We start from the raw sequence: 13,722 nt of genomic DNA on the forward strand, positions 1-13,722 counted from the left end.
TTCTAGGTCTTCTGATATAAAGGTGGCAGAGTGGAAATTGGATTTAGAACACGATTTGATAATTCAAGAGACTGGCCAATTAGAATTATCAATCTCTAACTTGGTTACTGATTCTTCTATGGAACAAAGCTAAAAGGAATTCCCTTTGCTCGTTTCTCACTTGGGATATCTGGGTGTGGCTTATTTTCTTCTCTGCCTGGAACAAAGATATTCAGGAAAATCTTTTACAACTAAAATTCTTTGTCTTACAAACAAGCTTAAGGAGAAAAAAAAGCAGCAGCATATCAAGTCTGGCTTAATCGTTTGCTTATACTAGTGCATATATTGGATTTCTTCCAGGTTAACAAAAATAAAGCCCCAGGAAAGATATACGCAGGAGTATATTTAAGCTACTGGCTCACACACATTTTAATGGCTGAAAGTATATAAAAAATATGAAAGTGGAAGAAAAACAGTAAGCAGTTATGAAACGTAACAAGGTTTTTAATTCTTTATTAGTTTAAAGGAAGCTAGAACCTGATAACAATATGCCACATATGGTATAGAACCAAACAAAGGCTGCTTAGTTATTTATTTTGCATTTTCTCCTTTTAGCAAGTGAGAAAAAACAGTTCTATTGGCACTCGAGTTTATTTTCAATTAAAATCCCCATAAATTAGAAAACATCTCATAAAACAGTGGAAATGGAAAAAATGTTATTCAGAAAAAAACTTTCTTAAGTGTGCTGGCTTTCTGTAGTGCCTCGGGCTGTGGGATAAGTCTTCTAAGACCACTCAAAAAATAATTCAACCTCTGTGTTCATGTTGATGATAATATATAATAGTGTCTTGTCCTTTGATGTAAATAAGAGGAAAAGCTCATACTCGCTTAGTTTTTAATTGAACCCCCCACCTTCCACAAATTCTGCCGTTTGCTCATGTCGCACACGAATAAAAAGATGCAGCTTAGAAACGAGGGCCTGGCTGCCATTGTATTTTTTCTAATTAAAATTCAGAGTATTAAACACAGTTGAGTACACCCATGCATTCATGACATACCGTTATCACGTACCGGAAGCTCCGATCAACAGCACTGAGCAAAGGCTCATTTCATAACATCATTAAGATTCATTATACACTACAGTTCAAAAAGGATTTGTCAAAGCAAACAGTAATGGCCTGCTAGAAATGCACAAACAGAAATTTATATTAAATTGTCCTTTCCCTCCTTTTTCAGTATGGGAATCTGGTGGCAGTCTCAGGATTTGGGTTCAGAGCTTAACTGAAAAAGGCTTCCAGTTTCTTCAGATTGCAAATTATTACCAAAATGGAATATTAAAAAAAAAAAGGTTAAGTGGAAAATATTTGAGTAACTAGGTGGGGATATAGTAATCAAGCATAATAACCGTATCGGAATAAAAGAAGGTGACGTTCTGGAGTGTGAAGGTAGATAGAACGCATGAGTCACAAGGTGGAGTGTTTAATTTGGAACAAGTCAACTAAAAGCATTGCTTTCTTTTCCTTAAGAACCTTTGGTACTCTTATGTCAGAAAAGAAAGCTCTCTCATTAAAACATTTTTTTTTCTTTTATTTCCTGCTGAGTGAAGATGCCTGGGGAGACAAACTTTACATGCTGGCTTTTTGACTGTAGTATGATGTTATCTGGAGATTCGAAGGTGAGAATTTACTTCTTTAGACTCGGTACTTCTCTTTGCCATGTTCATTGATCACGCATATGTGCTGAAACAATAGAGGATTTAAATGAATCGGCTTCTTAACAAAGTAGGAGGTGCAGAAAATGGAATGCAGTAATAACAGAATGCCATCTTATCATTGGCTATTGTTCATTCAAATATATGTGTACACGTTTATGTGTGTGCGTATGTAAAATTGAAAGAGACCCATTCGAATGCTTGAAAAAGTTTCTTCATTGTTCTAGTTTTGAGACCTATTTTGAATCTGGCTCCCTAGGTCTGGAACAACCAGAAAGGCTGAAGGAGGGTATGGTCAGCCATGGTGGAGAGAGAAGTCTCTGTTTGGTAACATTACCGCCTCTAGGGAGAACGGAGAAACAGCCATGGTAAACACAACATTGACTCTTACTCGATCTTTTATGGGTAGCAAGAAATGTGTCGGGAATATTTTGATTGCAAGGAACAGAAGTGGAGTCAGATTAATACAGGCAAAAAGGGGGATTTCGTGTAGGCTACTGAGGTGGCTCACAGAATCCAAGGAAGAGCTACGAATGAAGGAACTGGAAGGCCGGAATGGCACAGCTCCTGACTTCAGCCCATGGTGCTTGTGGATACTCTCTCTGGGGCCCTGCCACTCAGTGGCTTAAGACTAAAACCCCTTGATTTCTGTGACTTTTGCTTTAAGTTTCTAACTATTAGGAGAGACACACACACACACACACGATTGGTCCACTTAGGGTAGGATGTCTACCTCCAGATCATTCAACATTGGTCAGGGTCACACAGCTGGGGGGTTTGTACTGGGGGTCCATGTATATATGTGTCTATATACATATATATTTCTCCAAAAGGGGAATAGTTATGAACTACATGCAACTGTAATTGGGATTATGAAGGCAAAGTACCCAGAATATTCCCGACATACTCCATAAGAGGTAGCCATTATCATCACTATTTCAATAATTTGTTAAATTCATATAACTGTTAAATTCTTGTGAAAAGGAGGCTAGGGATTTGCATGCATGACTTACATTCAGATCTCTGAAGTATTCATTGTAATCCAAGGCATAACCCACCACAAATAAGTTTGGAATCTCAAATCCAACATCTGAGTAGGAAGAGAGGGGGAAAAAAAAAGCAATAAGATGTAGATAACATGAGTAGAAAGCCACCATATGCTATTGTTGGCCCTTAAACTGTGAGGACCTTTCATTTAAGCAGAAGCAAGTGAGAAAAATGATAAGCAATGCATGGGATGAGCCCAATAGGACCTGGACCAGAGTGACGAGGCAGGGAGACAAGGTAGACAAGCAAACATACAAGGAAGAGTGGCTGTACTCCTACCATTCAGAGCTGAGAAAGGGCTCAGCCAGCCCAGGGGAGAATGCATGAGTTAGTCATGCAGCCCCGTGGTTCCAAAGCAAGCAGTATCCCATGATATAATGCCAAAGGAAACAATCTGGAAGCATAAAGTGCAGTTCAGACAGAAGGTCTTCCAATCCTGTGCTGCATGACTCGGAGCACAGGCTGTTGCCACTAGGAAGACGTTCTCCCACTGCGCTTGGTGTCCTCAGCCGGATAAAGGGCTGGAAAGCCAAATCTGGGAGACCAGATGACGGGAAGTGGGATTGTTCAGTTTGAGGAAGAGAACGCTAAGGGTTATTCTAACACTAGTCTTTGAGTCCAGGAGACAGATGATATTAATTAGCTCTCTATCTCTATTGAGGGAAGAATGGGAGTAAGTGGATTTAAATGCAGTATGAGGTACTTAGGTTGGACAAAGGAAAAATTTATTGAAAGGAAGATGATTTTTACGGAAAAGGATCTTTAAGGAACAGACCATAGCACTCCTTGTTCAGAGGTCTTGAAACAGAATAAATATGCCTATGGTCCAATGGTTTTTCAAACTCTTTCCATTTTTTTTTCATCTGTTTATTACAGCATTGCAGATGAGAGATGCACTCACTTACTTTTATGAAACTGTACTTTGGTATAGCCATGGAGAAAGCCCTCTGGTGACCACTCACCACCATTTTGGTTCCTATGACCAAAGATGCTTTCACATGGAGCAGGCAACTGGTTCCTGCTTGCAGAAGGTGCTGGAGGAGAGGGACTTACTTTCTAGAGGATCGCATTATATGTCACTGATAGAAACCCCCTTTGGTCCCTCCACACTGTATGTTGCTTTGAGGAAAATAATCAAAGAGGAGAAGCAAGAGCAGAAGGAAAGATGTCAGAGCATACAAAAGATGTCACTGAGCATATGGGAAAGACTCAATTATGAGAAAGGAACCAAAAGTATCATGCCTCAGGGGCGCCTGGGTGGCAGAGCGGTTGGGCGTCTGCCTTCGGCTCAGGGCGTGATCCCGGCGTTATGGGATCGAGCCCCACATCAGGCTCCTCCGCTGTGAGCCTGCTTCTTCCTCTCCCACTCCCCCTGCTTGTGTTCCCTCTCTCACTGGCTGTCTCTGTCTCTGTCAAATAAATAAATAAAATCTTTAAAAAAAAAAAAAAGTATCATGCCTCAGAAATCCAGGCAGAAGAAACAGAGATCCTGAACCAGCTACAAGGATATTAGTAAATTCCAGAGAAGTTGGGTTGTCACCACAATAATGACTTCACAGTCACCAGAGCAATGCCTACAGTAGGCACGTCAGACTGGGCAAAGCCGGTTCAGAAGGCCAAACCTTCAGAGTGAAGGCAGTGAAAGAAGGAAGCTGAATCAGTAGATCTGGGGGACGGTTAGGAAGCAGAGTGACCTATGTCCAGCTGGTAAATGGGTGCAGTTCCTACCCTTCTATTTGCACTTGCGGGAGTTACTTATAGATGTAGCGTAAAAGTGAGGCCGTGATCGGAACCGTACTGCCTGGGCTCAGTACTGACTCAACATTTACAGCAACATGACCTTCAAAAACCATTGACCCTTGTTGTGTTCAATTTCCTCATCTGAAAAATGGGCATAACACGAGCCCCTACCTTGGACGAATGTTGTAAGGATGAAATGTGTTAATCTCTGTGTAGCTCTTAGAAGAGTGGAAGGCCCATCGCAAGCTCTTACTAGTGTTACCTGCCCTTATTTTACTCATGTTGTTGCTGTAAGTGACACAAATAACCTGTAATTAGTTGGCTATGTCCAAAGTGAATCTTTCAACTTCAGTTAAAATCTCATCTCTATGGTATTTTCCATGATTTCCTTAAAAGATTTCTGTTTACTAACTTCACCTAACCTTACTGCATCCAGATTATATTCCCCATGCCAGTAACTGGATGGGGACACATTGTTGGGTCTATCTTCCCAGCACTGATGTTGTCTAGATTTAATACATGAAAGTTGTTTTTAGAATGAAGAGTCCCTTGCAAAATGTCATCGGCACACTACCGTCCACGGTGCGCTTCTCTTGCTCTGATGTTTTTGCAGCTTGCTGATGAGAACTGTAGCCAAATGATCCCAGAGGCTTTAGAGCAAATGTAAGTCATAAAAGTCAAGCTGAAATCTGCCTATGTGAGTGCAAAAAAGTCGCCTCTAGTGTTAGGTTAATAAATAATCAAGCTGCTTGTTTATTCTTCCTGGCATTAGAACCATTCGTATGATGGGGAGGAGAGTAGCAAAGTGCCCTGGATGAGCCAAATCCTCCCGAACGTATATTTGAGGTCAAGTACGAAGATGGTGTCTGGAGATATGTGCTTCACCAATTCTCTGTGTTATTGAACTTTTCTTCGAAGGTGATGGAAGGGGTGTCTCGGATTTCCCCCTTCTGCGTGCTAAAATTCAGGCTCGCTGAAGGTCGGCATCGAGAGCTGTCTGGTGATGGTTCCTGGAGACGGTATGAGAGCCTGTAAGCCTTTCCAGTGCCTTCCTGGGTCTAACTGACAGGGGCAGTGGCCAAGGCAGGAATCCGGGGTGTTAGCCAGTCTGATGGGGTCAGGTCTCCTTCTACCCCCTGTAACCCATTAGCCGAGTTCTTTGGCTTTAAGGTGCTATGGAAAACCTAAACACAAAAATATCCAACGCACATGACAGAGTCTCCGTGAAAAACGCAAACTGGAAAATTAAAAACCCTCGTTGTAAAGGATTCTATCCTCGCGGTAAAGGGTTCTATCGGCAAGGCTGGGGAGACCTCGGGAGCTCTGCGGGACTCTCGAACCTTTACATCTTCGGCTTCTCATGGAACGCCGGCAAATAGGAAACCAGAGATTCTTCAACACAGAACAACACCATCAGCCAACCAACCAACCAACCAAAACCAAAACCAACACCACTTACAGTTGGGTCGAAAGCCGTCACTTCTAGGTGTTCTTTTCACCAACAAACTACCATTAAAAAAAAAAAAAGTGTTTAGTGATCCAGATAAAACTTCTGTGAATTGCAAATAGAACCGAACATCATTAAAATATGTACCCCCCCCGCAGCATGTGGGGCACCATCCCGGCCCACTAATTCCCGCTCCTGTTACTGAGGCACCACATCAGCGATTCTAGATAAAAGGAAGGGAGAGGGGCACTGGCACCAGGCTCCGCCAGCTGCTCCTGGAAGCCGCTAATGGAGGCACAGTAACGAGAGGCTCAGACACCCAGCAAAGCATGTCCTCCTCCCCTTCCTGTCTCAGGCTAGCAGGCAAATGGGCTATTTGTTCAGTGTGGTCAGGCCAGAACACCCCAGGGCAAAGGGTCACTGGTTTGGAAAAGACTGCTCTCTTCAGGGACAATGTCCTGAGTTAGCATCCCTCTCGGGCTTATTTGGACACACAGAAGCAACCACGACGTGTACGTCCTACTCACCTGGCTACCTTGATCATGTTGGGCTCGTATTTCTCTATGCTACTAAGCAGCGCTCTCATGGTCTTCCCGGTTCCAACAATATCCTTTGCAAAGAAGACAGACACATTCAACTGCGTGCATTTGGGCAGCATAAAAGAATTTGCATCCAGACAGATGACTGTATGCCTTATTAATAATGCATCATAATTAGAATTGCCATCAGATGGAGTCAAAGTAGGAAGCAGGCTGGGTTATATTTTTTAGACAGGTGCTTCTCTCGGAAGCTGGGTTTAGGGGAATATATGGGTGAATATTTCCTCTCGGAATCGTTGAGCTGCAGTGAAAGCGGAGTTCGGCCTTTGGAGAGCAGGTGGGGGCTGCTCACTGAGAACACCCGGATTCGTGCATGCACATTCAAGGACTAAATTTGGCCCTGAGGTTATGCAACACAATACAGAATGCATGAATTTTCATGGACAGGGGATGTACATCTGAATGCACTGAATGGATAAACATCTCCCCCGTGCCCTCCCCACTCAATAGGGGATTCTACGGCCGGGAAGTGAGATGTGTCTGGACGGCAGCTGGTGACAGCCTGTGAATTCTGAGGGTGCGGGCCGCCGTGAGCCTCAGCTCCTCTCTGCTGATGAGCTGCTGCTCAATTAGAGGAGAATGGGCAGCAGAAATGCATTGTCCTTGGGACAGAAATCAGCTGTCGGGAGCTGATTATCAAAACAGCAGGTCTGGATTTCGCCAGGGTTGGGCAATTCGTTTGGCTAGATGGTCTACTTCCTGGGTTATGTCTGAGCCCGGAGACTGCAGATACATATGGCACACACAAGCAATTGTGTAACAAAAGCTTGCAAACAGCTCCCTTGAATTCTTGCCAGCTGATAAGACAGGCGTGCTCTTGAAGGGAAAGTGGCCATGTGCTGTATTAAGTCTACGGCTGCCACAGGGCCCGTTCTCTCTCTCTTTTTTTTTTTTAGCAGAAAAATTAAATTAAATTATAGCTTTCCCTTGGATTGCCATTTTAAAATTGATTGTATTTATGATTTGGTTGCTGAAGATAGAATTGCTTGAAGTCCTTAGGGGTCATTAGCAAGAACACTGACTCGAGGGTGAAAAGAGTTCAAACCTTGGTTTTACTATTATATACATTTGGTTCTGTTGGGCTAGTTTCCTCTTCTGTAAAAATGCCTGATTCGCAAATAGGTATAGGAACCAATTTAGACATGCGTGAAATTCGGCATAAAAACGGATAAAGTACCACGAAACTATTATTGCAAAGCTTTTATTCTAAATTGTTTCAGGCCACTGATTCCAGTTAGCTCTTAGTAAATTTGGAAAGCCATGCACACAGTGGAAATTCAATAAATCCTTGACCAATTTGATAATAAGTTCTATATTTCAAAACTCACCGTTAGATTCTTTCAACTTCCAAATAGGGATAAAGAAAAGTCAGCTTACCTCAACAATGAGGACATTCTGGAATTAAAAAAAAAGACACGCAACGGTTATTTAGAATACGATGCAAATGTGGCTCACAAGAGAGACCCAGGTTTTTGCTCACAGTTAGAAGCCTCACAATTTGCTTAGCTGGTCCTCCCCCATCCATCTAACTCAAATGCTTGGAGGTAACGTTGGTATTCCAGATCCATGTTAACAGTCCCTCTGCAATTACTGGGTGCTACAGTATTGGTATCTATGTACAGGTTAGCAGCAGGGTCATGTCAGATCCTAGACCTGTCTGAAGAGCTGTCCACAAGGTCGACCCACGTCCCTAATTCCAGCAAGCACCCCATCCAGCGCTCGTTGGCGTACGAAGTTTACTAAGAGTTTACCAGGAAAACAAGCCACATAAACTATGTTGTTCATGGAGACAGCGTCTGCAGAAGGATCATGTATCCAACTGTGACAGTCCTATATTCCCGCCGAGCCACCATCATTGGGGACTCTTTGCTTACTCTCAGATTTTCGATCCTGTGGAAGAGGGGGCTAGAGAGAGCTCTGAGAAGCACCTGGTTGAAATTTTTAGAAGCATGGTTGGGCTCCTTGCTATGTGCTCTCAAGCCTACCTCTCCTTCTCCCCTAAAAACACTGATTCTGTTTCATTTCAATTCCTGTTTGATACCTGTCCTCCCACTAGAATATAAACTCCATGAGGATGGGAATCATGTCTGTCTTGCTTACTATTGTATTCCCAGTCCCTAGCATATATGTACCGGCATATCAATGCTCCGCAATTATTTACTGAGTGGAGGATTAATAACTGATGACCCTGATTAATGAATTAAAACCAACCAATTAAATGGATTAGTAGTTACATGTCAATACTGTCCCGCCAAATTAAAATACAACTATGTAAATATGACATTGCAATGAACTGAAGGGTGTGGATATAATGTAATGTTGTCTTTCTTTAGATGACTCTTCATTTCTCCCTATGACTCATATAATACTTTAAAAATTCTATCAAGCCTTACACCTTAGAAAGCTCACTTACGTCTAATGCAAAAAGAGATTTAAGTAATGAAAGTTTTAGCCAATCAACCAAAATCATGTTTACTTTATGTGTCAAATGCTTCTTAGGCGGAAATATCTTTCTGGAAGTGTTTTTCTCTCAGGTATAGTCATTAAATAGTCATCTAGTCGTTAAATACATTTTATTTTTTTTAAGATTTTATTTATTTGAAAGATAGTGTGTGAGTGAGGAGAGGGGCAGAGGGAGAAGGACAAGCAGACTCCCTGCTAAGCACAGAATTCAGTGTGGGTCTCGATCCCAGGACCCTAAGATCATGACCTGAACTGAAGTCAGATGCTTAACTGACTATGCCACCCAGGCACCCCCCCTTTTAAATAAATTTTTAAAATCTTAGTTTTATCATTGAAATGTAAGCTTATCTTGTCCATTTTGAAGTAGGTCAGGCCCACAGAGTCACAGCGACAGAGGAGTTCCCTCAGCATTCTGAACACATTTGCTATGTTCTTAACCGTTAACCCACAACAGTTAGTTAGGATGTGCATTTTTAGTCTGATTGAGGCTTACCAACCATGCCTATTACCCAACCTGAATACTTGGAGAATATTTGATTAATTTAATTCCCTAGTTCATAATCTCTTTTTGTTTCAATCTTATAATGAAAAACTCTTTAAAACTCTGTTAGTCTGCATTCTTGTCTAATGCAATAAAGTACACTGTACATAATTAAATTTGTTTTTTAAAAGCTCAGAACCTTGCAAAACAAGAGTCATCTTTGAAAAGACTAGCTTTAACTATAAGATATAGTGGTGGCTGGGAGTGGGACTGGAATGTGTACTAACCCAGAGATAGATCTTCAGAATTACTTAAACACATTTTAAAATCAAGGAATGCATATGCAGATTCAAAATCAAATAGAAAAGTCTAAAGATTCTCTAAATGTTACTGTGTATCTAACTATTTAAAAATGCTCATGTGCTTTATATATTAAAGTTATCATGGCAGTCTATATTATGCATAGCCAAAATTGATCACATCTAACAAAAATGACAATAATCTGTTTTATTTTATGTTTTTCATTTTTCCTATTTTTATTGAGGTATAATTGACATACACTGTATAAGTTTAAGTCATACAGCATAATGGTTTGATTTATATATTTTGGAAAATGATTACCTTGATAAATTTAGTTAGCATCCATCATCTCATATAGATATAATAAAAAAAGAAAGCAAAAAAAGAAAGCAATTTTTCCTTCTAATGAGAACTCTTAGGATTAACTCGCTTAACAACCTTCGTATATATCACACAACAGTGTTAGCTACAGTCATTGTATTGTACATTTCATCCCTAGTACTTATTTATCCTATAACTGAACGTTTGTAGCTTCTGATCACCCTCCTCTGATTTCCCTGCCCCCCATGCCCTGCCCTAGGTAACCACATATCTGATCTCTTTTCCTATGAGTCAGGTTTTTTGTTTTGTTTTGTTTTAGATCCCACATGCAAGTAAGATCATACAGTATTTGTCTTTCTCTCTCTGACTTACTTCACTTAGTATAATGCTCCCAAGATCCATTCATGTTGTCACAAATGGCAGGATTTCCTAGTTTCTTATGGTTGAATAATATTCCATCGTGTGTGTGTGTGTGTGTGTGTGTGTGTGTATGACAACTTCTTTATCTGGCACTACTTTCTTAATATCATATAAAACCTAGGACATATTTAGATTGTCCTAGTTGTCTTTAAAATGACCTTTGTAGCTGGTTTGTCTAATCAAAGCCCACGCATTAGGTCTTTAACTCCCTTTTAATTTAAAGTAGTCTCTTTTACTGTACTTCTATTTCTCAGTTTAATAATTTTAGACACCATCTATTTACTATATTATATAATGATGAGAATTTAGTTGTTTTTACACTATCTCACTTCTTTTTCCATCTCCAGGGTAGATACGTTGTTACGACTGTATCTTCTTGTAGTGCTCACATTTTTTCCCACTACAGAGTCAAGTAGTATACTATAATTATGTTCCCTTTTAGTTTGTTTCTTTCCTTGGAATTCCTACTTGTTTTCCCTATCATCATCCAGTGTCTTAGACTGCAATAACTCTCCTTTTCTTTGGCTTCCCTTCTTTTCACTTTTCTTTCCTTCCTTCCTTTCTTCTAGCTCTTCTTTCTCGGAAGGATTGTTATGAAGAGAACATTAGTTAATTATGGTTTAACTATATTTCTCAAAGGATTTTGGAAGATTAAAGAGGCTAAGCAGGTTGGTAACATCTGTAACAACACAAAGAATTTTGCGAGTTGTGTACAGTATTTCAAAAGTAAAATTATTTAGTGGGTTCATAAATGATGGGCAAGGGAATACTGATATAAAAAAAACATCTGTTACTGAAAGGGAGCTATGCAGAAATCTAGAGATCTTCAGTGAGTTAAATAGAGCAGTCAATACAGATATTTCTTTTCCTTCACATAACATCACACTATTTTCATCACACACATTTTCAAGTTCTTTCCTAAATAATGTGTGGGTTTACTGTCCAGATTGTTAGCAGCCTACCTCTTGTATGAAAAGTTCACCTCCAAAAAAGCAACGCATTTAGTACCTTTGGAAATTGGCATACAAAACAAATAGCCCAAGAGTACAAAGAAAGTGACTACCCCAACTTTGGAAGCATTTTTACTAGTGTCTAAGAGAACTAATCTCTTTACATTTTAATATACCAGGATTAGCTCCACAAGCTAAGACAAATTCGTCTTTGTATGATCAGCATATAACATGGAGACCGGCATGTAGCAGGTGTTCAAGAAATGCTCATGGAGCAGATCAACAATTTTGACCCCAGTTCTTTCTCTAGTTCGTTAAACTTTTGACATATCCCCTCCATTTTTTTTTCTCAATGATGTACAATTCCCCCTTAACTGAGCTATAATTAATGTCTACTGCTTTTAATTTTGCACCAAGAAATCTTCCAAAATCCTCCCTCTTTTTTTTTTTTTTTTTTTGAGTGGGCAACCTTAGAAATTTTTTCAGGACACGCTGTGCCTCCTAAGCACTTCCAATCTGATAACTCCCATCACTGAATCTGAGAAGTCTGCCAGTTACTGTCTTAGTCATCTCATCACACCTAGCTCATTTCCTCCCAGAAAGTCAGTAAAACTTGCAACCCGGGGGGCCACAGGCAAAAATTCTATGGGGAGTCTCTGGAGTGTGTCCTTTCCTTGCTACTGTGCAATCCTGATGGAAGCTAATCACGTCAAGTTTCCTGAAAAAAAAGAAAGGAAAGAAGAAAAAGAAGACAAGAAAGAAGGAAAGAGTTATACAAATCTAAATGATTAAATAGGTTAAATAGGCTATTCCCACTTTCAGTCTTTTAAATTTTTAAATTTTTTTTTTTTTAAGATTTTATTTATTTGACAGAGACAGCCAGCGAGAGAGGGAACACAAGCAGGGGGAATGGGAGAGGAAGAAGCAGGCTCCTAGCGGAGGAGCCTGATGCCAGGCTCGATGCTGGAACGCCGGGATCACGCCCTGAGCCAAACAAAGGCAGACGCTTAACGACTGCGCCACCCAGGCGCCCCCAGTCTTTTAAAATGCAGCATGATTCGCACGCAGGTCTAACCGGCAGCAGCACAGTTTTGCAGCTATGGTCACGGCAAGCAGAGGGACGGCAGGAATTATGATGGGCTCATTGTGGGCGCTGAGCATGGGGAGGAGCGTGACTACGAACCCCACGGAGAAAGGAATGTAGTTCAGCATTTCAGTTTATGTGATAATTCACAAAATTGCCAGAATCATCAGTCGGTGGGCATTTCCATTATTGTTCTCAGCCTAGTCAGATGCAATAAAAAGGAATGATTTAAATAGTTAAGGCAGCCAAGGAGGAAATTTGGCAGGTTCTGACGCTTCATTCTGGCGTTGGATTAGAAACTGATTTGGTGCGGGAAGGTGGCACGTCTCCTGAAATCTTGCATTTAACCTGCACATCTGTGTTTTCCTGTTGCCAGATTTGGGTCTGTTTCCATGCATTTGGTTTTATTCCACCCCTTTCAGAGATTCCCCTTGAACATGAATAAAATCTTTTTGCTTTAATGGCTCCACCCATTTTATGAAATGCCAGGATTAAATCAAGGTTGAAAAAAACTCAGCCGGAGAGCACGTTGTGCAGACAGCTCGAACACACCGAGGAAAATGCTTTTAAACATCGTGAGCCGACGAAGCCGTTTAACTTCATCATTGAGGGTTCCCTTTATTCAACAGCCACGACCTATTTAGAACCATGACTCAGCCAGCTTCCCTTATGAGCTTCCTTTTCTTTGCTTTAAAAAAAAGAAAGAAGGGAAGAAAGAAAGAAAAAAGTAAAGCAGGAAGGAAAGAGAGAAAGAAAGAAGAGAAGAAGGAAAGAAAAGTAAAAAAAGAAGCCAAGAAAGAGACAGGTCTGTGGGGGTTATAGTCTCTTTTCTGAATACTTTAACCCACACAATTCTTAAGAGAGTTTAAGAAGTTATGTAGTACAGTCATGGTTCTTATAATGTATGGACAATTATATAGGTGAGTTATGGCCCCATGTTTTTAACAGTTCTTTTATAAACATTTGATTTCTTAAAAATCTTTTCAGGGCACCTGGGTGGCTCAGTCAACTAAGCATCCGACTCTTGGCTTCAGCTCAGGTCATGATCTCAGGGTCATGAGATGGAGCCCTGCGTCGGGCTCCATGCTCAGCCAGGAGTCTGCTTGAGATTCTCTCCCTCCGCCCCTTCCCTGCACCCCCCTACCCCGCTCACACACACTCTCTCTCTTAAATAAAGAAA

At 40.9% G+C, this 13,722-nt stretch overlaps 1 protein-coding gene across 1 annotated transcript in view; it reads right to left on the reverse strand.

Annotated features, from left to right (window-relative positions):
• Positions 1-462: 462 nt before the first annotated feature.
• PRTFDC1 (phosphoribosyl transferase domain containing 1) overlaps positions 463-13,722 on the reverse strand; it is a 90,105-nt gene continuing 76,845 nt past the window's right edge. Inside the window, exons 5-9 of the mRNA XM_002913156.4 lie at positions 7,901-7,918; positions 6,452-6,534; positions 5,937-5,983; positions 2,704-2,780; positions 463-1,718 (exon numbers count right to left, since the gene is read on the reverse strand). Coding sequence (XP_002913202.2) covers positions 1,671-1,718; positions 2,704-2,780; positions 5,937-5,983; positions 6,452-6,534; positions 7,901-7,918 — 273 coding nt within the window. The 3' untranslated portion in view covers positions 463-1,670. The remainder of the gene's footprint in view (positions 1,719-2,703; positions 2,781-5,936; positions 5,984-6,451; positions 6,535-7,900; positions 7,919-13,722) is intronic.

This window comes from Ailuropoda melanoleuca, chromosome 15 (assembly GCF_002007445.2).
Source record: "Ailuropoda melanoleuca isolate Jingjing chromosome 15, ASM200744v2, whole genome shotgun sequence".
NCBI classification, from domain to species: Eukaryota; Metazoa; Chordata; class Mammalia; order Carnivora; family Ursidae; genus Ailuropoda; species Ailuropoda melanoleuca.